At 30.3% G+C, this 23611-nt stretch overlaps 1 protein-coding gene across 1 annotated transcript in view; it reads left to right on the top strand.

The window, feature by feature from the left end:
• LOC131847947 (lachesin-like) overlaps positions 1-18798 on the top strand; it is a 34430-nt gene extending 15632 nt beyond the window's left edge. The window contains exons 2-8 of the mRNA XM_059197676.1: positions 1796-1893; positions 4550-4757; positions 7028-7192; positions 7754-7882; positions 16331-16465; positions 16808-16960; positions 18647-18798. Coding sequence (XP_059053659.1) covers positions 1796-1893; positions 4550-4757; positions 7028-7192; positions 7754-7882; positions 16331-16465; positions 16808-16960; positions 18647-18798 — 1040 coding nt within the window. The remainder of the gene's footprint in view (positions 1-1795; positions 1894-4549; positions 4758-7027; positions 7193-7753; positions 7883-16330; positions 16466-16807; positions 16961-18646) is intronic.
• Positions 18799-23611: the final 4813 nt, after the last annotated feature.

Here is a 23611-nt window from a genome sequence, read left to right as displayed (position 1 = left end):
TTTCTGTTAATGTGTCTTTGAAAATAACAAATATAATAGTAATAACAATAGTTCATTCCCGCTAATGAAAACACTATGGGCAACTATAGGCCATAATACTTGCTTTAGTACGATACTAGACTAGACTATATTAGTAGTTAACTGCTATGGCCGACTCTTAAGGCCCCAATGGTCATTAATGCCGAGATGTTTGTGTATCGGTTCACATTTTCGACTAACTCTCTAATGGTCTACAAACCGACTTGACATATTGAATTTAAACATACCAACGTACGACAAATCGTTGACTCCTACCAACACAAGTTCCAGATTAATATTTTAGTTATCTAAAATCTAATAAGTATACATATATTATTATAATCATTCTCATGATAAACCATTGCCACCTCACAACTTCCATGTAAGTTGGTTGGTTGGTTTGGCATGGTTCCTTCAAGTGATAAATAAAATCTATTATTATAATGACAGGAAGACAACTAAGCATGCTACTGTTACATCGTAAATATGTAAAATATATAACCATTTTCCTTTTTCACACAATTGTATTTGTATTGTGTTTTGACCCTGATCACCTCTTATAGCATCCTGGGGATGTTAACTAGTGATCACACTTAATATTCTTTATTATCAAAAAGTGCAACACGCATGTTTCTTGTTCTTTTTTTAACGACACAACTGTCTGAATTAGCGATAAATAAAAAAAATAAGCAATATTCAAAAGTACTTCAATGTAAGTTTATTTGAATAAATAATTTTCTATTCCATTCTATTCTAACAACAATTTTTCTCATTAAAAACCTACAGTTACTTTACCAAACATTCCAAGACAACACTTCATTACGCACTGCTAAGTGTATGTAGGTGTCACCACATGGAAAATGTATTTTATTATTATGTTGGCCAGGTAGCTTGGTATAGATTCTTATATGATATTCCTATGCCCTATGGCGCCTCGTAAATATATTATTAAATTATATAAAGAATAGAAATAAAATAATTCATCAATAACATACGTACGAGTGTTAGACTAAAAGTAAGTGCTATATAACTTAAATAAGATAACCATCGACTATTTATCACTTCTATTAATAATAAATTTCATTTTATTCAATGTAATATGTTATGTTAATAGTAACAATTTGCTGCGCCTCAATATAACAACTACGATGGAACAAAATAAAACTTCAATGCAATGTAAACCTCTGCCGTCGGTTCCTAATTAGTACATCAATAACAAATCGCAAGTTTGTTTACTTTCACAATACAGTAACTACGATCAACATTACGTATAGATATATATATATAGATATAGATTTATTGTATCAAAATTTGCAAGTCTTTCATGAATATATATAGTATATAGAAAAAAATGTCTCTATGTCGATTCTTTGTTGATGTTGCGATAAAACTTTGTAAACTTAGTAGGTGCCGTGCCTGGGAAACGTATCCGCTCATCTTATTCTTTGAAATAATCGTTGTTACTTTTCATTTTTAAGTCTAAACGTGTGAATATAAATCAACAAACGTATAGTCTGTTGTAAAATATATTTTCATTATTGAATAATAAAATTCAGTGTCTTTCTATTTAGTACTTACCCCACAGATAATGTTACTTTATACTTAGGAGTAGAACCGCAATGAACACTCTAAATAATAAGGACCTTATTATATCAACGGACAGCCCTTTGTAATATTATGACTCATAAAATTGAGAATTCTAACTCTAGCAAAAAATATTCATAATATTCAAATTAACTTATACAGACCGTGGCATAAAATATGATGATTGTTCCAGAAGTTCCACGTTTTGAAGATAGCCTGAACAACTTAACAGTCTCATTGGGGAGGGAAGCAGTCTTCACTTGCGTCGTCAATGACCTCGGCTCTTACAGGGTTAGTATATTATTATTTATATTACATCAAAGTTAGTCAAGTTGATAATTTAATAATTAAATAATATCATAACATATGTATATGTATTTTTATAACAATAATTTGGATGAAACAAAATAGATTTTCTTATATGCTATTATAACATATAATTTGTAATATGATTTATAAGAATTTAAATAGCCTAATTACATAAATTACTTTTATACAGATACAAAAATAATTTTATAATATATGTATACAAGAAAAACATTTGTTTAATGAAAACTGGTTGAATAAAATTAATATTTCATAATTATGGACAAAATACCATTTTACTTTATAATAAGGCTTACTTTCCTTAAGTTCAATATATTAGAATAGCCATGTCTTTTATTTTTGTTAGAAAAACTTAGTTAAAGAAGGATAAATTACAATAATCTCAATTAAATAATTTGTGACTGTACTGACTCAACGCTCTCCAAGCGATATTTCTTGAAATAATAAATTTTAACCTTTCGTACTAAATCGATCATACAACAGCTCGACTTAAATAATAGATTTATATTAACTAACTGCCAGAAGAAGCAAATTCTGAATTCGGTGGAACTTTACTGTATTGTTGTACGTGAAATTATATTGAACTGATTTTGACGATACTTTTTTTTACTTGGATTCCCTCCCATGCATATTTTTTTATTTATTTCATATATTTTTATATTATTAATTACAATACTACACTACTACACTTTATATACAAGGGCTGTATACTGCAATCTTTATGAAACTGAAAACAACTTATGAACTGAATAGCAACTTTAGACCTGATGGATATTACTTCAGTCTGAGGGCACTGCTAGGAGTTCAAACCTCGGCTCAACCAGTTGTGATTTCAATTGCCCGTTAAATGAGACCGAAGTTCAATTGATGGGGATAGAAGAGTCTATAAAAAATATAGATTGGTACACTGTTTTTGTGAAATAAAATATACCGATTTTCCAACCTACCTATTATCCAATCTAAACCATATCTTTACGAGTAATAGTAATAAAATCCCAATGTATCTTGTGATGACCTTCTATTAAATTGCCATTTCAGTGAAAATAAGAGTCATTGTTTTATTTAACAGCAGTACTCTGTGACTATCCCTAGTATAATAACAGTCGTAACGGTATATTGTATGTTTTAGACAACAATAAAAATGTTTATATATTTAAAACTGTGTGATGTAAGATTCGTCGCTAAGATTTTAATCCAGAATCTCTTAATACTTATAATTATCTTCTTAATATTAGCACAGATAACTGATATTAGTTACAAGTTTTTACGATCTCTGACTTTGTTTGTTTCTCCTTCAAATGTTAATAAATAAAGACAAATACTTATAACATGTATAGTATATACTACTTTAGCGGGTAGTTACTAAGTAACATGTAAATTCTATATAGAGTTAAACTTATATATCATATACATATATTTTTTAGGTATATACAATTATACATATCATTTATTATGTTCTGAATCACGTATGGTAACAACTCAAGGTATAGGTTTAAATGTTACTATGCCCAAATTAAGATTTTGTTGTAGATAAGATTCTACTATTACTAACAAAGGCCGCGATTTAATCCTCCATTTCATGAATAATTTTAGTTTTATTTTCCTAAAGCAACTGATTCAATTGATTTTCTTACTTAATTCGACTCCATGACAAGCTATCAAAGATTAAATCACGATAAATCCATCCATGTCTAATGTTTGTTTTTCACTTACTGTCTCGTAAGTCGATCGAAACCTTGACCTAATAAATAATAACGTAGGTATTTATACTAGCGACTTAGTCACTTATATTTTTATAACAACTTTGTACTGTAATTTATACAATTATATAAATAACTTTAAAAATTTTAAAAAGTGTAGAATGTATTGTAAAAGCTCATCCATAAACTGTGGAGACTTCTTTATAGTAGTCTAGGTATTTCTATGAATATGATATTATATGATATTATTAAACAATAATCTAATATATTTCATGCCTAATCCTTGTTAATGTAAATCTACTTTTTTTTTAATATTAATTCATTTTGGGGTTTTTGTTTTCAAACATGTTAACCCCATTATTACAAACTAATCGGAACAATTCTTAAAAATAATAAACAATCAAATAATTACCAACTGCGAGGGCTCTATTTATTAAATTGCTTTTATCAGCGCACACAAACACAGAGCAAAATCAATAGTAGGACCATGTAGTATGCTCTGAATAGTACCCACATCAAATTTGTTGATTTTAAAATTTTTAATAAATAGTTCCCTCTTTACTCGTTTCCTATGACATTCCATCAAGAGGTGCTGGACTACTTAAAACAATAATTATTTAAAAGAGCAACGCAAGTTCCTTATCATTCTTCTTGTGATGAAGCTATGTTCCGTATGAGTGGTAAAATAAACAAAATGTGACTATTCAAAAGTGCTTATATTAAGTTTATATGAATAAGGATTATTTCTATTCTATTCTATTCTCTTGTAACGTCATATAGTGCCAAATAAAGCACAGTGTAAGTCATATGGGACACAAACTCTGTCTTTCTTGGAACTATATGAAAAATTAATCATTTTAATTATAAAATATGTTTAAATTGAATTTGATTTATAGCCATATTTTTTCGTTTACCCATAGGTGGCGTGGCTACGTGTGGACACGCAGACTATCCTGACAATTGCAACCCACGTGATAACGAAGAATCACCGCATTGCTGTGAATCACAGTGACAGACGTGTGTGGTTTCTACACATACACGATGTCAGGCAGTCGGATCGTGGCTGGTACATGTGCCAGCTGAACACTGACCCCATGAAGAGTCAGACAGCATATTTAGATGTCGTAGGTTTGTGCTCATACAAGTATAATATAGAAATAGCTCGATATTGATATTATGCTGCTATTATCCCAATATTAACATGTGTCTGAAAACTTTGTCCATGTTAAATGATATAAAAATATCATGTATCAATATGTCTAAAACCAAATATTAAAACTGACTGAACTATAAGTGTATAATAGGGTACTTTGTTATTTTTTTTACTATTTGAAGAACAATAAAGATAAAAAAATATATGCAAACTATTATGATAATATATATAAAAAAGATTGTGGAAATCATAAAAAATATAGCAAATAATGATCTATAAATGCGTCTCTCAGTTATATGGTACTTATTGTGTTGTAGTTCACCCAATTCACAGTCCACCTTCCTCCGAGAATAAATAAAGATGTGTGAATTACTCAAAGCAATTTATTTATATTGACCAAGATATGTTTCATATGTGTACAAATATCAACCATATAATCTGTATTGAGAGTAGTCATCAACACATCTAAAAATATACACATACAAATATTATAAGTTTCACATTTATAATATTAGATATTCTTAGAGCCGTCACAGGTAAACCTTTCTCAAAATAGAATATGTTGATTTTAAGCTGTATAGAATTGTAGATAGGTAATATTAGAATTTATTTGTAACTGATAACAATAGGCTGTTACTGTTACTACACTCTGATAAACACAGAATTGTCACGTACATAAGTTTTCAACACCTTTATGAAAACTTAAATCTGTCATTCTGACATGCCTATTGCAATATTAGTTTATTTAATACGTGTAACTATATGGACATCAATTCAAATGTACCTGTAATAGATTGAACTATAAAAATTAAACAAAATATCGCGACATTATTATTATTCATACAAATAGAATTTATCACATTTAAATATTATTAAAACAATAATTATTACCAAGATTTAATATTTTATTTCAGTATCTAAGTAACCGCTCTGTGAACCGAATCTTAGTTCTATAGCCATACCTAATATGGCTATAAACAAGAGGGTGTTTCGTGGAAATCAACACAGATGAAGACGCTGAAAGCCTTCAGTTCAATTACATTCACTTTGTTAGTTTATTAACTACGTGAGTAGGTATGCTATACCTACCAACTCGAGCGTGTAGTTTAACTAATTTGTGCACCAAACCGTACATTTACCGTTTGTAATTTTCATAATCAATTCATTACTCCGAATGGGGTATATTTTAAATTTGTTCTGCGTGCTACCTATTTTTTGAACAAAGCATAATTTTTAATTACGTTTGCTTATTTGGACGTTGTTTCATAGTTGTTTGTCTAAACTCTCAGTACCCAAATTATATTTACGTAATCAAATTCAATTCTATTTTCAAGGGTACTGTAGTCATAAGTTAATTCCGATTTCAATATAATTATGAAAGGGTCTTGGCTTTGAGACAACGACGAATAATTTAAATCCAATCAGTAACGTTCTGCTTGTTAAGCAATTAATATCAACAAAATGTTTGTAACCACAGAACTACCTCTTCATTAGCATTTTGGTTACAAATGTGACTGTGATTACTTATATTGAAATTTGAAAATATATCAGTACATATCTATTGAAATAAGAAAACAAAGGAACTATTTAGTAGACATTTAAATTTTCACCACTTTTTAAACCTATAAGTACGTAGAAGGACTTGAATTTTACACAAGCTCCTAAGCATGTGCAATGCTTTTAGTATAGGCGACTAGCAATTTTGAAATCGTTCGCTTCAATGGTGGCCACGACCTAGTACTGCACTTTGGCGACTTAGTAGAACGGATTTTAGCGTGTACTCGCTGCATTAAAACTGCTGCTTTCAAAACGCTATTTAATAGCAAGTACCTATTCCTAATTTCCAATGTTATAAGTATCATGTCTTTTGAGGCCAAAAGTTGTTCATTATTTGTATCTATACCCTAAATCTAATCTGTAACTGTAGAAAGCAGCAAACATGCTCAGGCCATAGATTATATTTTGAGCATGACTGCTGCTGCTACAGTTATCAATACAAGCTATGCTTTTATTAGAAGGCTGAAATAGGGCAATTAATTTATAGGGTATTGAGCCATGACACTTAAGTCTACTCGGATAGTAATGTATAAGCGGTGCTACGAACGTCTAGACTATAGTTGATCCTACATCAGATAGAATATCATATTGCTTGCCATAATCAATTTAAAAAAACTACTCATTATTCTTATCATACACCATAAATATACTTTAACTGTAACTGTGAAAAATAATTTCTGTTTGTTAGTGCCACCAGACATTCTGGACTACCCGACGAGTAGTGACCAGGTGGCTCGTGAAGGTGCCAATGTAACGTTGCGGTGTGCCGCGCATGGTGTTCCCACGCCTTCTGTGGTGTGGCGCAAGGAGTTTGGGGATATACTCCCTACCACCAATTTTAGCGATACTCATAGTAAGACGCTTTATATATATAATTCTTTATCATTATAGCCATTCTTTCTGTCCATAAGACAATTTATTTACTTGGAGAAAATCCGTAATGGAGAGCCGTCCGCCCCGGGGGAGACAAGCGGGTACTATGATACTCCTACGCACTAAAAACTCTATCACTATCTCGACGAAGCGCCTATTGTCGGAATCGCAGAATCGCAATGTCACCTAGTGGTAATAGAAATAGGTTTATATGATGCCCATAGTGAGGTCATTAGGACACCATATCTTGTTATAACTCTAAATTAAGAAGTGTTTTAGCTCAAAGAATGTAGCTTCGAAATCAGATCTTTTTAATATAAAAGCTCCGACAAACTCTCCTCATAAAGATAATCTGAGAATTGGCTTGTGTATTGCTACTTGCAAAGTTGAATCCGAATATACTTAGGCGCTCGGTGAAATTGACAAGTCCACTTTTACAGAACATTATCGCACAGACAACATTTTTAAAATGTTCGACCTTCATGAAATTAAGTGTCAACTATTATAAGAAAATGTCAAGTATTAAGTTTTTTGTTTATAGATTCATCAGTAAATGGAGCTGTATTACACTTAGTGAAGGTGTCTCGATTACACATGGGGCCATATCTCTGCATAGCCAGCAATGGAGTACCACCTTCGGTCAGCAAACGAGTTATGCTTGTCGTGCATTGTAAGTAAAAAAAATATTCCTGGTTATTATGATGTATGTATATAGCAAGAAAAGAATGAATATGGCGAGATAACTGCGAAAGGAAATAAATGACAAAAACAAAAAACAAAATTACGCGGAATACAAATTATATAGGATTATATTGATGATGAATGATGACGATGATATATATTACTAATATTATGTATTAAAATGCATAACTTATGTTTATTGATCAAATTATAATAAGTAATATTTTTCAATAGAAATCCTTACTAATATTATAAATGCGAAAGTAACTCTGTCTGTCTGTCTCGCTTTCATGCCAAAACTACTAAACCGATTTAAATGAAATTTAGTACACAAATAGTCTAGACCCTGAGAAGGGACATAGGCTACTTTTTAAAGCGAAAAAGGGTTGTAAGGGGTTGAAATTGGGGATGAAAGATTGTATGGAAGAAACGTTATTTTTGAAGCTAGAAGCTTGAATTTAAATGTTTAGCCTAATTTTTAAATATATATTACGAAATTGATTTATAAGGGGTTGAAAGAGTTATAAAAGATTGTATGAAAGTGTCGTCATTTTTGAAGCTAAAACGATAAAACTTTTTTATTAATACTTGGGTTTTATTGAGTTAGGTCATTAAATATTTTGGTCAAGGTCACTATTTTACGCGGACGAAGTCGCGGGTACAGCTAGTATAAAATATTTTTAGTACATTCAATGTTAATGTAAGACCATAATCTTCTTCTTAATCGTTCCCTCACTGCTGAGGATCGTGACTCTATACTATCTTGTCGACTAGCCGGCGCCATCTGCTGCGCTCAGATGCCTGATGTATTGCGGCGCTGACAGTAATGTTCAGTTGACGTGATATTTGATCTGACCATCGGATGGGACTTCGGCCTCGAGGTCTTTTACCTTCTATCTTCCCTGTTACCATCAGTCTCTCCATATTGTCTACATCCCTCCGCGCGATGTGTCCGAAGTATCGCACAATGCGCTGCAGACAAGTAGTAGACAGCCGCTGTGTATCTTCCAATTTAAGCTCTATTAGTACAGAGACGTTTGTACGGTGGGCTGTCCACGGTATCCTCAATAGTCGACGCCAGCACCACATTTCAAAGGCATCAACTCTTTGCCTATCAGCGGCTTTGAGGGTCCATGTCTCTGCACCATATAGCGCGATGGAGAAAACCAGTGATCTTATCAGGTGTATTTTGGTTTTGTTAGTAATGTTTCTGTTTCTCCATACTTTGCTCAATTGGGTCATTGCTGTCTTAGCCATGGCGATTCGTCGACGTATCTCAGTTTCGCAGCCGCCTCGGTTTGTGATCACGGAGCCAAGGTACTGGAATTGGTCAACGGTGTCATAGTCTCCTAGTAGGTCAGTGCGCTGGATTGATGAAAAACGATCGATTACCATAAGCTTGGTCTTACTTTTGTTAATAGTAAGGCCCAACCCCAGGCTGACAGACTCCAAGCGATCCAGTATTTCCGCCATTAAGACCATAATAAATAATACATAATTTCTTTTCTTCCAAATTTAATTTTAATAACTTTTTTCCGCTTTGATTAGACAACGTATTTTATCCGGTAGCTTTTACGCTAATAATCAATTCCGGAACGGCTCTGGTCGTATCATAGTTCAAGCAGCTTGCTTGAGGCAATATTTCAGATGCTAAGTTTAGTGAACCGAACTTCAAAGTACATCTACCCGTATCTGCCCACATCTTATGGAGCGAATACAGAAGTATTCAAAATTTATTACAGTACTTAAGAACATTCTTTTGTGGAGATTGTCAAAGAAAATTTACCTCTCTTGATGGTAAATTTATGATTGGTTGGTATATTCCAGTTCCTAATGGTTACTTACAACAATTGTATCTCAATTAAGCCTTCGCTGACACCTGAGTCGGCGAAGGCTGAATTGAATTGAACACCTTTCAACAAATTCTTCTTAATTATATTAAAAATCACACAACGTACCGGATGCTGTGCCGCTCATGAGTCAATTTATTTTCATTATCGTACCACATCTTTCAAAACGAAATACAGCTCTACAATATAAAATAATAAAATATATTCATTAAAATATATATATATATATATCAGAATTTGGTATATTGAACAAATCAATAGTAAAAACAAGAAACTTACCTCCCGTGCTAATAGAAAATGTGTTATGGCAAGGTTTTTAGTATTACCGCTCGATTGCTATTTACTACTATATTTTAATAAAAACTCTACTGCAATTAGTTAAAAGTGCTTTTCCTAATATCAATTTTTTTAAAAGATATAAAGAACATGCAGTAAGTATATGCAAAGACAATAAATAAAATATAGATTACAGAATAATGCATAACTAAATTAAACGTTTACCAGACAATTGTTTTATATTAACAATAATTTTTATTTCTATATTTAATGAATGTATGTATTATTCTAGTTGTTGTATGTGTAAATTTACTAATCATTACTTAATTCGAAATAATTAAAGTGCATTCAAGTAACTTATGTATTTAAAAAGTTTAACGCTTCTTGGTAAATAAATAAGGAAATTCTATTTTCTCTCGTTATTTCTGTTGGTATGGTAACATTTATTGCACTCAATTACGATATAACACGTGTTTAAAAACATATAGTCGTAATGTGATATTTATACATTTGAGCGCTACTAGATTTGTATTATCCTTTTTTGAAGCTATTTTTAAGTATGTATGCCTATATAAGCCGGACCTAAATATTCGCATACAAATGTTGCTTGTTCAATTTCCACATCAAATATTGGTTCAGTTTACAAAGTGAAATCTGCTCTGCTTTTTATTGGTTTCAGTTGTTATCAATGATGGATATGATAGTTTTTCAACTATTTAGTAGTTACATAGTTTCAGTAACAAAGGCTTTCTTTTATTTTCCTCATTTAAGTTTATATATTATAATACTACCTAGAATCGAGAAAGGCTATTTTTCAGTACCTAGAGCCCAAATAGGATTGACAAGTAAAAGACAAATTAAGTTTATAAAATACAGCTCTACTCAAAACAAGTCAATCTCGATCCTAGGTACGTATCAAAGGCATGATAAAATCCCAATGGACGTAGATGTTTTATCATGCACACCAGACATATTCCTATATTAAAAAAACTAAATGTGTAATACTGGTAGAGCTCACTATACCATGGGAAATAAATATACCTAAAGACCAAGAAATAAAAGCAAATATATATTACGAATTAATAAACGAATTAATGAGTAATGGCTATGTGGATAATTTACATCCAGTGGGATAAGTAGAAGCGAGAGGTATACCAGCGAAATCTCTCTACAATCTGTTAAATGAACTAGAGCTTCGTAAACTGCAGTGGGTTTTATACTACAAGGTGTATCTAAGCTGCATTAGAGCAGGCTCCTATCAGATACGCTGGGCAGAAAGAGAGAACGAGCGAGTGTCATAAGACCCGGGAACTACTCGGAGTTACTCTCTCTGCCACACGATGGACTCGGCACCCGTGAACTCATACAATACTAAGTCGTCTCATACTTACCTTCATCTATGGACATGGATATCGGTTTTACATTTACATTACAAGATATATTACGTTTGTTTAACAAGTTAAAATTACGGGTTATAATACATACTAAATATATGTAATACATGCACACGATTATAATACATGCATTTAAACACAATACATCCAGTATTGTGATTAAATACATAATTAGCTTCTTACATTACTAGTAATATAAAATATATGAACGTACCAATACAGTAAATAAATAAACAAAGTACTAACGTACTTAACTACTGAATGGACCTTAGAATTTCTTATGTAATATTTTTTTTATGATTTTATACTATAGTCTAAACGCCGATTTCAATTTATTTGCTCAATCGTTTGAATCAACAGGCTCAACCGTTCCTACGCAGACAAACACGGAACCCCAGTATATTACATATAGACAGAGTAAAAGCTTATCAGGCAGTGCTCAATATACATGTGTATATGTAGTCCTCTGTGCCGAAGCCGCTCGTGTTGCTCCAAGCGCTATGAAGTTACTTTACTGCTTGTTGCATTTACCTACTGTGTGGAAATTACTTACTAAATTAAACATACATGTAATTAGTATCCTTCTCAGAATTAATCTCACAAGTCATCCAGCATTATAAATGTAGCCACCTCATACCTCATCGTATCAGCTACGTAGGTATATTGCGTAGAAATCGATATATTAATGTTTTGTACAAAAAGTTTAAAATAATCTTTTGCCAGAACAAACAAAATAAAATAAACTGACCACACCACAGAATACACTCTAACTAATCTCAATTTCGGTCTCGTTCGTTACAGACATTATAGACCTTGCTATGTATGTGTATATACATTCATACATTCATAAGAAATTTCTTTTCTTTCTACGTTATGACTGAAACTATAATGTAAACCCTTACGGCCTTATTACAAAAAGATAAACCTGGTTTAGCACTAGTAATAAACCATTCACCAATGTATTCCTTATTACAAAATGAAGTTTATCTCTAAATCGTGATTCGTCTATGGTCTAAAGTTAGACCTGCGATGCCCCTAGTTTAACAGTGGTCTAAATGCAAAAAGTCAAACTCCATTTTACAAATTCTATTGTAAGTTGTAGTTTTTGGAAAAATATTTTAACTAAATTAAAAATATATTAACTAAAAATATTTAAAGCAAATTTTACGACAATAAAAATATATAAAAGACGTTATTTGTTATTTTTTCACTCATTTGACTTTGAAATAGTCACCATTCGAATCGATCCAATAAAAATATCTCGCCGTTCCTTTTCTCCGTATAGGACTCCTACTTGTAATTTAAAACTGATTTTCAGCCTAATAGTACATTAATAAATATTATATATTAATGAAATAGTTATAATGAAGACATAGATAAATATAAATAAATTTATTTTTAGTTTATACATTTTTCTTTGAAGTAATATTATTTTTGATCTTTTCAGTTTTCTGGTAAAACGGAACGTAATTGTACGCTGACAGACATGAGTGACTGATTTCTGTATGGAATACATAATGAACGATTTAACTGTAGTACTAAGTAGTCCTCTGTTAGATCTGGATTCGTAATAATGTTAGGTTTATTCCAAGTATTAACTTTAGGAATGGTTTAAACCTCGACCATTTAGACCACGTTTCGTCCGAGTTTTAATAGATTTTTTGTAATAAGACCGTTAGAATTTGAGGTATAACAAGTATATAGGAACTATTTGATACCGTTTTAGTACCTAAGTTCTACAAAGTAAACTTCTCAGTCTCTCCAAACTGTGTAATGTTATTACAAATTTATATTAATTACTAACTCTAATTCAAATCTCGAATTTCTAGTCCAATTACTATTAACCCTGTACTAGAAACCTACTATGAGATTTTAATATAAAGTTATTCACATTTTTCAAAGAGATTTAACGTAAAGACTTAATTATTATTTTAGTATCTATTTGTTTATCTATATTATAGAATCTTATGTAATTATTAGGAGTTGCTGAGATATTTTGACTTAACTTTTAACTAACGATAACGGCGGAAGACTTTTTCTGTGTAGCATTGTAGAGTTTTTTAATCCTTAGAGATTCTTGACATATTCAAATCTCGTCTAAAGTAAGTTAGAATTTTCAAAATTATTAATTATAGACTTAAGCAATTACGACTACCATTAAAATTATAAAAATTATATATAGCAATGATCATTGTTCATATTTACTGCTTAGCAGGTTTGTTAAGGGCAACAATAAACCCTGCCATACGTAGTATCGACTTTTATTTTAAAAACATATTATGACATTTATAACTACGTTTCAAGCATTAAAGTTGTGTTTTAACTAATATTATCTATGTAAACAGTTGTAAATAATGTGAATTTAAAATTTAAAGTATACTGACTATTTAAAGTATATGACTATTTCAAATTATTCGGAAATGATGCACTTAATATATTATAGAAATATCCATCTCTGGCATCCATCCAGTTACAAACCCAAAAGCTACTTACAAGTACGAAAAGTTTTTTTATCTTCAAAGTTTATCTTGCAAATGTTTCAACTGGTCGGAAACTGTATAAATCTTACTTAAATAAATTACTTTTAGGTAACTGTCTTACGTTTCAAATGCTTCTTGTCGTTTATGCTGAAACAGTAATTCAGTTTTTATGAAAAGGCCAAACTAATTAACAAACACCTGACGATTAGTGTCATGACTAAGAGAAGCTATGTAATTAAGTCAGAGATTGCGGCGTACCTCGCTTCTACTCTATATCCAGGCCAAAACTCTTCAATTCGTATTAAGAAAGTAAGACGTAGAAGTCATGATATTATAATACTGAACGTGTACGAAATCTTTTTATGGTACATTAAAAGTAACATTAATGTAGTGTTAATCATAAAAAGGCTACTTAGCAGATATTCTGATACTCAGTAAACTAAACCACATACACAAAGAAACATAGTTGAATTCTAAAATATTATTCAAATTTTGACATTAAATTAATGAAGGTCTTAAAACATATGATAAAATTATGTAATTTACTTCTTTGGTATTATTTATGAATATTATCCCTGTCTTTCTTTGTTTTGCTTTAAGACTAACGATATTTAGTTATTATATACTCGAAACATTAACAAGAAACATAAACACACTATAACATCTGATATTGGGGCTAACGTAGTGCCAGCGCTCTTGTAGTTCACTACAGCCACGCTGTACACTGTATCAAGAATTCACCGACCCATATTAAGTTTATCTTAGTTAACTATTTTACTCCACTTGTACATCTTTTTACATCCAGCTAAACATATATTCTTGTTTATTCTTTATCTCTCTCTAACAATTCTTTCTTTCTATCACAATATCAAAGTTAAAGTCAGAATTAAAATCATTAATTCATATTTTTACCAGTAATGCTGTGCAAAATTTATAACACTATCTCCTACATGTCGAATTTTGATGATATTGATGATAAAATTTTAAATTCATGCCTGCTTTACAGAAGAATTTACAATTCAATATAATTTAAAATTTTTGTAACATAACTTCATTAGAATAATTTTTACGATATTAAAAAATATTGTGGGCCTCTCCAATAAATAATGGTATAGGTAGTTACGAGTATTCAACCATATACTAATTTATTTTGGAATATAAAGTCCTCTACACTATAGTTCTAACTTAATTATAATAGTCGTTACGCCGTCGTATGACGATCAGACATCTATACATAGATATTTAGTTAATTTTTAAGCAACACTAGACATTGTATAATAACATGTATCTAACACCAATTATATTCAATAATTTATTCATTTGAGCCTCCAATTATTTCCTTTGTTGTCCATCGTCCAATTACGTAGTTCAAGTGTTTTCTGTACAATAAAATTTCACGTACATTGCAATTATTTTTGACTCATTTCAGAAATCAATTTATCTCGGCGTTTATTATGTCTATACATAAATAATTATAATTAACTTAATATGAATCTATCGCAGAGAAAATCAATTGAAAATAATCCTGATACAGATTAGATACTTAAACTATTTTTATATCCAGACAGGTCAAACATATAAAACGAATAGATAAAGGTTAAATTATTATAATTTCTATAAGAAATGTGTAGGTATATATACTAAACATTCTATGTGTATTGCATAATATATAGGAAACATAAATTAATTTCCTTTGTTTGCTTAATTCAATAAGAAAAATTATAAAAACAATACAAAACAATTTATTCTGCGTCCTTGTGTCAGCTTATTCAAAATGAGTGAGTATTTTCCACTCTACCTTATCTTTGCCTCTAAATACTATCACAAAGTAAGCAGGGAAGACACATAGCTACTGTGAACATGCTATTAAATATCCAGATACTTTTTCGTACCATGTCTAGGCTGAAATTATTGTTGTATTATATTATTATTGTATAATTTTTATTTCATAATTAATTGACGAAGAAACCATTTATTTCTGCATTACTTCCGACGGTCACGGGTTCGATTCTTCGCACGGTGCAAATAGTATGTTATTGTTTGTATCAGTTTGGGTATTTGCTATGTATTTAAAAAAAAATAAGTATTTATATCAATTATCTATATTAGTTACAACAGAAGTTCTGCTTGACTTGGGACTAGAGGGCGCAAAATGATTTTTTAGGGATATTATTATTATAACTATACATAATTTACGAACACCCGAGCGACGCTGGGGTGTGTTAATAGTTCATTACATTATTATACTTAGGAAAATTAAAAATAGTTTTGTATTATTTTGAAATATTGAAACAATTAATTATCTATATTTTACAAACAAACCACTTCAACGTTGACATAAATTCCCCTCTACATGTTAATGAAGGGAAACTTGTATTATTAAAGGTATTACATTAAATCTCCTGCCGTTATTCAACCACGATTTCCTTTGTTCCAGTTCCCCCAATAATGACTATACAGAACCAACTTGTTGGGGCGAAAGAGGGCGACACCGTGCATCTCGATTGTCATTCTGAAGCTTTTCCTAGATCTATTAATTATTGGACGATAAATGATCAAATCATATCACAGTGTAAGTTCCGCATATATTTTTATTGTTTCCAAATTCCAAATCAATTTATTGCTAAGCAAACGATAATTAATGCCTCAAATATTTTGGCATCATTAAATACAATATGTACCAACATAGTAATCCTTATTACTGGTATCCTTTACTAACTTCGACGACAACAAAATGTATATGTCATGCAACTTCCTTAACTACGCTGTGTTTCTTAATATTGCCGTGCATCCAGATAGCCCAAAGTATATTTATTATAGAAATTGGAGTATAAGTTTATATATATAAATAAACTTGTTAAATAGTGATGAAGATAAAATTCATTTTATATTTAATTATGTTCTTTTCATGTAGCGGACAAAAGGTTCGAGATAGCAGCTATTGAAAGGGGTTACGAAGTAGACATGAAGCTAAAAATAAAGAAAGTTGGCCGAACAACTTTCGGCACCTACAGCTGTATATCGAAAAATTCTCTCGGTGACACCGATGGTACCATCAAATTGTATTGTAAGTATTATAGAGTAGTAGTAATTTAAGCATAGATTTTCTTTTCATTTTTATTTCTATAGAATTTTTTAAATATTAATTAATGTAAAATTCCGAATAATGGAATTTGAATTCGATTCAGCAGAAGACGAGCTTAGATTATACAATATTTATTAAACTATTTTTTACTATTCTAGTTCTCAAGGTATATAATATAACTCAATAAATGCTCATCTGATTCGGAAAAATGAAATGTTAGAAATTTTTTGGAGGCTTTATTTACCACTGGATTGTTTTATTTGAATTGTCCCTACTGTTGGGTTTACACTAATCAAAGGCTTTGAGGCAAGCGCATGCGATTTATAAACACATTGTTACTTCAGTATTGAATTGTTAGTTCAGTACAAACTACACTTTTTTTTATGATTAACTAAAATATTGTCTATATTTAATAAATATTTAATGTAATAATAATCCGCTTTTTGTATAACTTATTTAAATGTTCTTAAATCCAAGACTGTATAATTTCACAACTCCTTACTGATAAAAGACAAGAACAATAAATATATTAGATAACGATATATTATGTTGACCAAATTTACCACTTTTTCCTTTAAAATATTACAGAAACTATTAAACAATGTCCTTATAACATAATTATCTTTTTATTAATTCTGAAAAATAAATTCAAAAAAATAATAAAAAATGTTGTCGTACAATGTACAGGTACTTTGCTAATTACTCTTATAGCATGAAAACGGAAAATAAAAGCTAGCACTGAAGTAAATGGCGTGTAAAATATTACCTATTTTCAATGTTTCAGTATTTGCTTTCTTTTTCAACGGAAGAAGCAGTATGCAAAATAGGGGCAAAATATTTGAATGGATATAATCGTATCTAATTAAAACTTAATATATATTTAATTATTTATTATGTATAATTTTTGTCTCGATGCATTTGAAGAGTTTTAATGTTCAAATTCAGGTACATATTTGATGAATAATGAAAACATACGTCGGTATCACATAATTTCGAATCTTTGAAATTGTACATCTAAAGGTGCATGTTATTTTAAAATTTATATTTATATTAAAATTTATATCCAGATCTAGTTATACAACCGAAAGTACTCCCAAACTTTAATAAGTAGATAATATTAAAAAGACTTAAATATTTATATAAATTAACTATAGAAAAATGTGTCTCAGTGCGAGATAGAAAACTCGAAATAAAACAATACCAAGCCATTTGGCCAGTATGATAATAGTAGGTCATTATGATCTGCTCATGAGTAGTGACTCATATCTAGTTATTATACGTTATTGGATTATAATGGTATAAATATGCAAAATCATGAAATTGCATTACACGCGTAAACCAGTTAATTCGTTTTTTCTACTTTACCATACGAGTCTACGATTTGCAAGAATGTTATAAAGTAGGTATTTTAGTACCCTTAGCAATGTACAATTTACTAGTGTAGGCAATAAGTAGTGTTCGAAGTAACTATAGAAGAAAATCGATTCAGAAACCGTTTCCCGGTGTAGGATTTCGCAAATGGTTAAGAGAGTTTATAAAACGAAACATAAGGAATACCTATTTCTGACCTTTTACGCAGCAAGTTAATGGCTGTACCGTGTAACTTGATACTTTCGACAATACCTACTGGGTAACTGCCAGCATTTCACAACGAGTATCTTGTTTCAGCATTGTCGGGAAAATTCGAGGAGATGCAATACAACGAGATTGACTCGGATGAAACCCCTGACGTGAGTGAACTAGAGGCGCTAAAACGCAGCGCAGCATTCCGTACGAGTTTGTCACTCGCACTCATAGTGGTGCCTATTGCCACATTATAATGCTACTTTGTACAAAAATATATTGTTACAATTATCTTTTCGATGTTGTTTTAATAATTCTCCTAAACTGAATACATAGAGTAGGTAATAATAGTTACTTTTTATATATAAAATAATAATAAATGGGTGTACATAGGCAAAATATAATTATTATTTTAACATACCTATATAACATAGACTAATATTTTGTTTCGAACCGACATTTCCTGTCTACTATACCTGATACTTATATGAAACCGGCGGGAATAAACCCTATTGAATGTAACAAGAAACTCTTGACAGTCCGTTGAGCAAAGCAACAGTGCCAGTTTATTGTTAGTCGTTTTCAGTTGAACTATAGCTACTCATAGCTTTTGCTTTTGTTTGTCGGCTAGATTTGAACTCTCGATCTCACGAGCATGGGGTAGGATACTGCTAGGACTCATAATATATTACTTATGATTGTGGTCAGCATATATTAATGAAGTTCCTCAAAAAACCTCAAATTGCCATATTTTACATATATTAGGTAAATTATCAATTCTAATGCTATTATTAATTTCTTCTTAATTTAGACACTGGTTCAAAATTGAAAAAAATAAATAGAGAATTATAGAATATTTACAGTATGGTTTACATAAATATATTCTTATGCAATATCAGATACGTGTGATTGTGTCCTGTATTCTCTATTCCTTTTTTACCAGTCCAAAGAAGTTAGGCACCTGCGCCCAAAGCAACGGTTGATCTACAGGAACATGGTGAGTGATTACGTACAGAATGTTTTATTTATACAACATTCATAGCTTTAATTGACAAGGGATACAGTAGATAAACTTTTATAAAGACTGGACACTATTATTTAATATGGCTAGCCTATTGATGTTTTGTAAATAATATAAATAAATTGTTGTAGGTAAATTATAATAAGGTAATAAAAATATAAATAAATTGTATAGTTGTATATCCATACCAATATTAAGGTTTACGAAAATATGTCTGTCTGTTTGTTTGATCTTTAGCTTTCTATGACTAAACGGTTGAAAGAAAACGAATGAAATTTTATATTAAACAAGATTAAATTGTGAGAACAGACATAGGCTATCTTTTATCTCAAAAAAACCTGCAAACTAAGTCGTAGGATATAGCTAGTATACTATAAATTCTATGAAGACAAATAATAATATAACCAATAATATAAATTCATTCACAATCCATATAAATTCATTCATAATACACACCCCCAACTACTCCCAAGATAAGAGGAGTTTGTATTATGGACAGGTACTCGCCTGGTATAATATGCATAAAAATATAAATGCTTGCATCATGCAAGGAATTGAACCTGCTACCACCTAAAGTAAAAAGTTATGCTTAATCACTAGACCCTCGAGACCATCAAAAGAAAATAGATACCTAGTTACAATTTATAATAAAAAAAGTATTGTATAGTATTAGTATACAATTTATATCAGATACTTAAACTACTATTAAAACTAGCTTTATATCATTGTCGGATATATTAGAAGCATGTAGGCATTGTGCTACAGCATAAGTTTCGTTGTTTATTGCACCAGTTATGATTGTCTCGATAATATTACACATTTCACTATTAAATTCTATGCACTCAGCACAGATTCCAGTAGAATTAGTAACCAATCATTAACATGCTCATCCTTTTAGTACAAAATAACAACCGCAACTATAAGTGGTTGGACTTGTTGAAATGCTAATTCGTCACATGATACGTCCAGACATGTGACGAGCGATATCTCGCAGACGTAAGTAATGTAATATTATGTTATGAATGACAGCTAGATCACATAAAATATTTATATCATGTTATTATTAGTAGATACATATCAAAGTAATATGACAAAGTTATCTAATAAGAATGTAGCTGGATTATAGTTACTTTGTTTATTATACAGAGGACCAGGCAGAGACGTCTGCCGAGAACTCCCCTGAACAATAGCGTCACCTACTGGATCCGATTGTATTTTCAAACCATTCAAAAATCCACTGAAATATACACACAAAACTTCATCCAAATCGATCTAGATTTATATGGTACAGGTAAATTATAAATAATAATATATAGATAGTTAAATGGCAAATTCATAATTCTAAGTGGATGCCAAGTAACTTATCATTGATTATATATATCATATATAGTCTCAGCCTGTAGTAATTTCACTATTATATGTTACATATACATATTTGTGAAATTACTACATGCTGAGACATATATATCTTAGTCCTCCCGAAAATCAAGGCGTCAAGCTATAAAGTACCATGGCTCTTACAGTGAAATACACTGACTTATGGAAAGGTAATCGTTACATAATTAAAATATGTAGGACTATATTTTAATTATGTAACGATTACCTTTCCATAAGTCAGTATCATGCTCTCATTCAAAGTCAAATAAAACAGGAAAAAACAAAATAACAATCACTCGCAACTGTATTCGAGTATCAGAATATCAAATGAGTACATAAAAATATGAAGAGACTGAAAAATGACTTCAGACTAACCGTTTATATCTCAGATGTACTCTGTAATTCTTACTACAAAGCATGTAATAAAAAGATCTATCAATGTAATATTTTTCAATGTATAATATGACCCTGACCTCATACCATTATTTGGGGTCGATGCAAAATGTTTTCCTTTACCATTTTTCCCTATCAAACGTGATTTCTGTGTTCATTTATCAGTGTATGTGATGTATTCATTTATTTGTGGGATGAAATATAAATATACTTTTCATGGAAATACGAAATGATATGACAATTTTCTACAATTTTAACCATTAAATTGGTTATACTTACGGTAATTACCTTAATTATATTTAGGGTTTTAGCACATCTAAACTGACATGATGACTTATGTATAATGTAACATCATTGGAGGAACGTATTAAAATAAAAAAAAATTAACTGTTTCTAATATATGTTATAACATAAAAAAGTGATATAGAATTAGACGTAAACCGGAGCTTGGATTGACTTTACCTAGGACTCTTAATTTATATATTTAGCCTAACAGCATCAATATTTATTAGACAATACCGTATCATTATATTAAAATAAGCAGTTACAGATGGATACAAATATTTAAATACTTCTTAATTAATTATTTAAGCTATATAATATTTCAGTATTACTTTTAAATTAAATTAAATATAGTAAATTGCTATTTCGGGATCGCAGAGTAGGTTTCAAATATGAATTATTTTAAAATATACTCTCAATTATTGCATACCCGTAAGTTGTGTAAATGTTTTATGAAAAAAAAAATGTAATGATAAGCATTTTTAATTCGAAACGAAAATATTAATAAACAGTGTTGTACCGTTACCTTGCCAAAACTTTTTTTTATGATACATGAAATTAATGTTTAAGTCTTTATATTTTCGTATTCGAAATATGGCCTAGTTATTTATTACGTTTTATGAGGACCTAACATATTATTATTAGATTTATATTATAATCTATATTTTAATTTAAATTCATTGAATAACATCTGTGTCTTCAAAGCAAGGCAGGTTAAAAATACTCTTATTTGTAAATAAAATGTCTAAATAAAACACGCAGAATGTTATTTATATCTTTTATTTTGTTAGATCCTGGCTTATACGAGTAACAGTGGTGGAAATGTATGGGAGGATTATCCCGATTGTCCAGACACTTTTGTTACTTACAAATAAATATATTATTTTATAAGTGGGTAAGTTACTAATGCAGTTTTGAAAACCTTTATTTCCTCTATACTGGTCTACGTATTTTTATCTCAGCCTGAGGTTATTTGTCTTTACCTTAAGTATATTCAAAGAGGGATAAATAATTGGCAATAAATCCAAAAACTCCATATGAAGTCTATTTTTTAATATTCATCTTTCTACATAAAAAATATTAAAAGAAAATACTAGTTAAATAATTACCCAATATCAGTAGGTACTAGTCATCAGTCTTGCGATTTCAATAATATTTGGCCAGGTATAAAACATTAAGTAGCGTTCTTGATAAATAACATTGATTAATTATATTTTATGACATGTTATATAATTTTAGTAATAACAAAAATTAATCATGAGCAATTAGTTCTTGTTGTTTATCAAATTTGTGAAGCTTGTCATATAATAACAATTAATCAATGTTATTGATTATATAGACACACGCGGAAAATTACTGTTAACATACATACACAGGATGGACCGGGTGGTCTAGCAGTTTAGCAAATCGCCTTGCTCTGATAACTATGACTGAAGTATTTTGTTACTCAAATAACTATTTATTTACTGTTCAGAATTTTGTTATATGACAATTTGTATTCACACAAAATCTACGAAAATTTTGAACAACATTTGCCTAAAATAGCAAGGAGTAAGTCTTGCTTATTCTTATTATTTTGGTGCTAAATCTGCTTTCAAAATGATTGGTAGAATTTAAAATAAAACTATTGAAAAGTGCTCACACTTATGAAGTTTATTTTGTTTCAATGATTAATCAAATTAAGCATTTTATAAACAAATTAACCCAGACTACCATCCAATGAATAAACTTTGACCAAAAAATAAAATGAAATAAATAAATATATATATTTATACTGACGGAAACACAGCTTTACATTTTTCCGTGGCTCTTTTCAATTCTACACGAATTGAAAAGCCACGAATAATTATGTAAAGGGGATATTTACTATGATAATATTATTTATGAAGTTCCATTTTTTATATATTATATTTTACGGCTCCGGATACCAGTTCTTTTGAGCCCTACTTTATTGTTTCGACGGTGTCACAAACATCTTGATCACGGATCGACTGTAA

This window comes from Achroia grisella, unplaced genomic scaffold (genome assembly GCF_030625045.1).
Source record: "Achroia grisella isolate CSIRO2021 unplaced genomic scaffold, CSIRO_AGI_Agris_v1 utg544, whole genome shotgun sequence".
Taxonomy (NCBI): Eukaryota; Metazoa; Arthropoda; class Insecta; order Lepidoptera; family Pyralidae; genus Achroia; species Achroia grisella.
The sequence above is the reverse complement of the archived record's forward strand: the minus strand, read 5'-3'. Positions and strand labels throughout refer to the sequence as shown.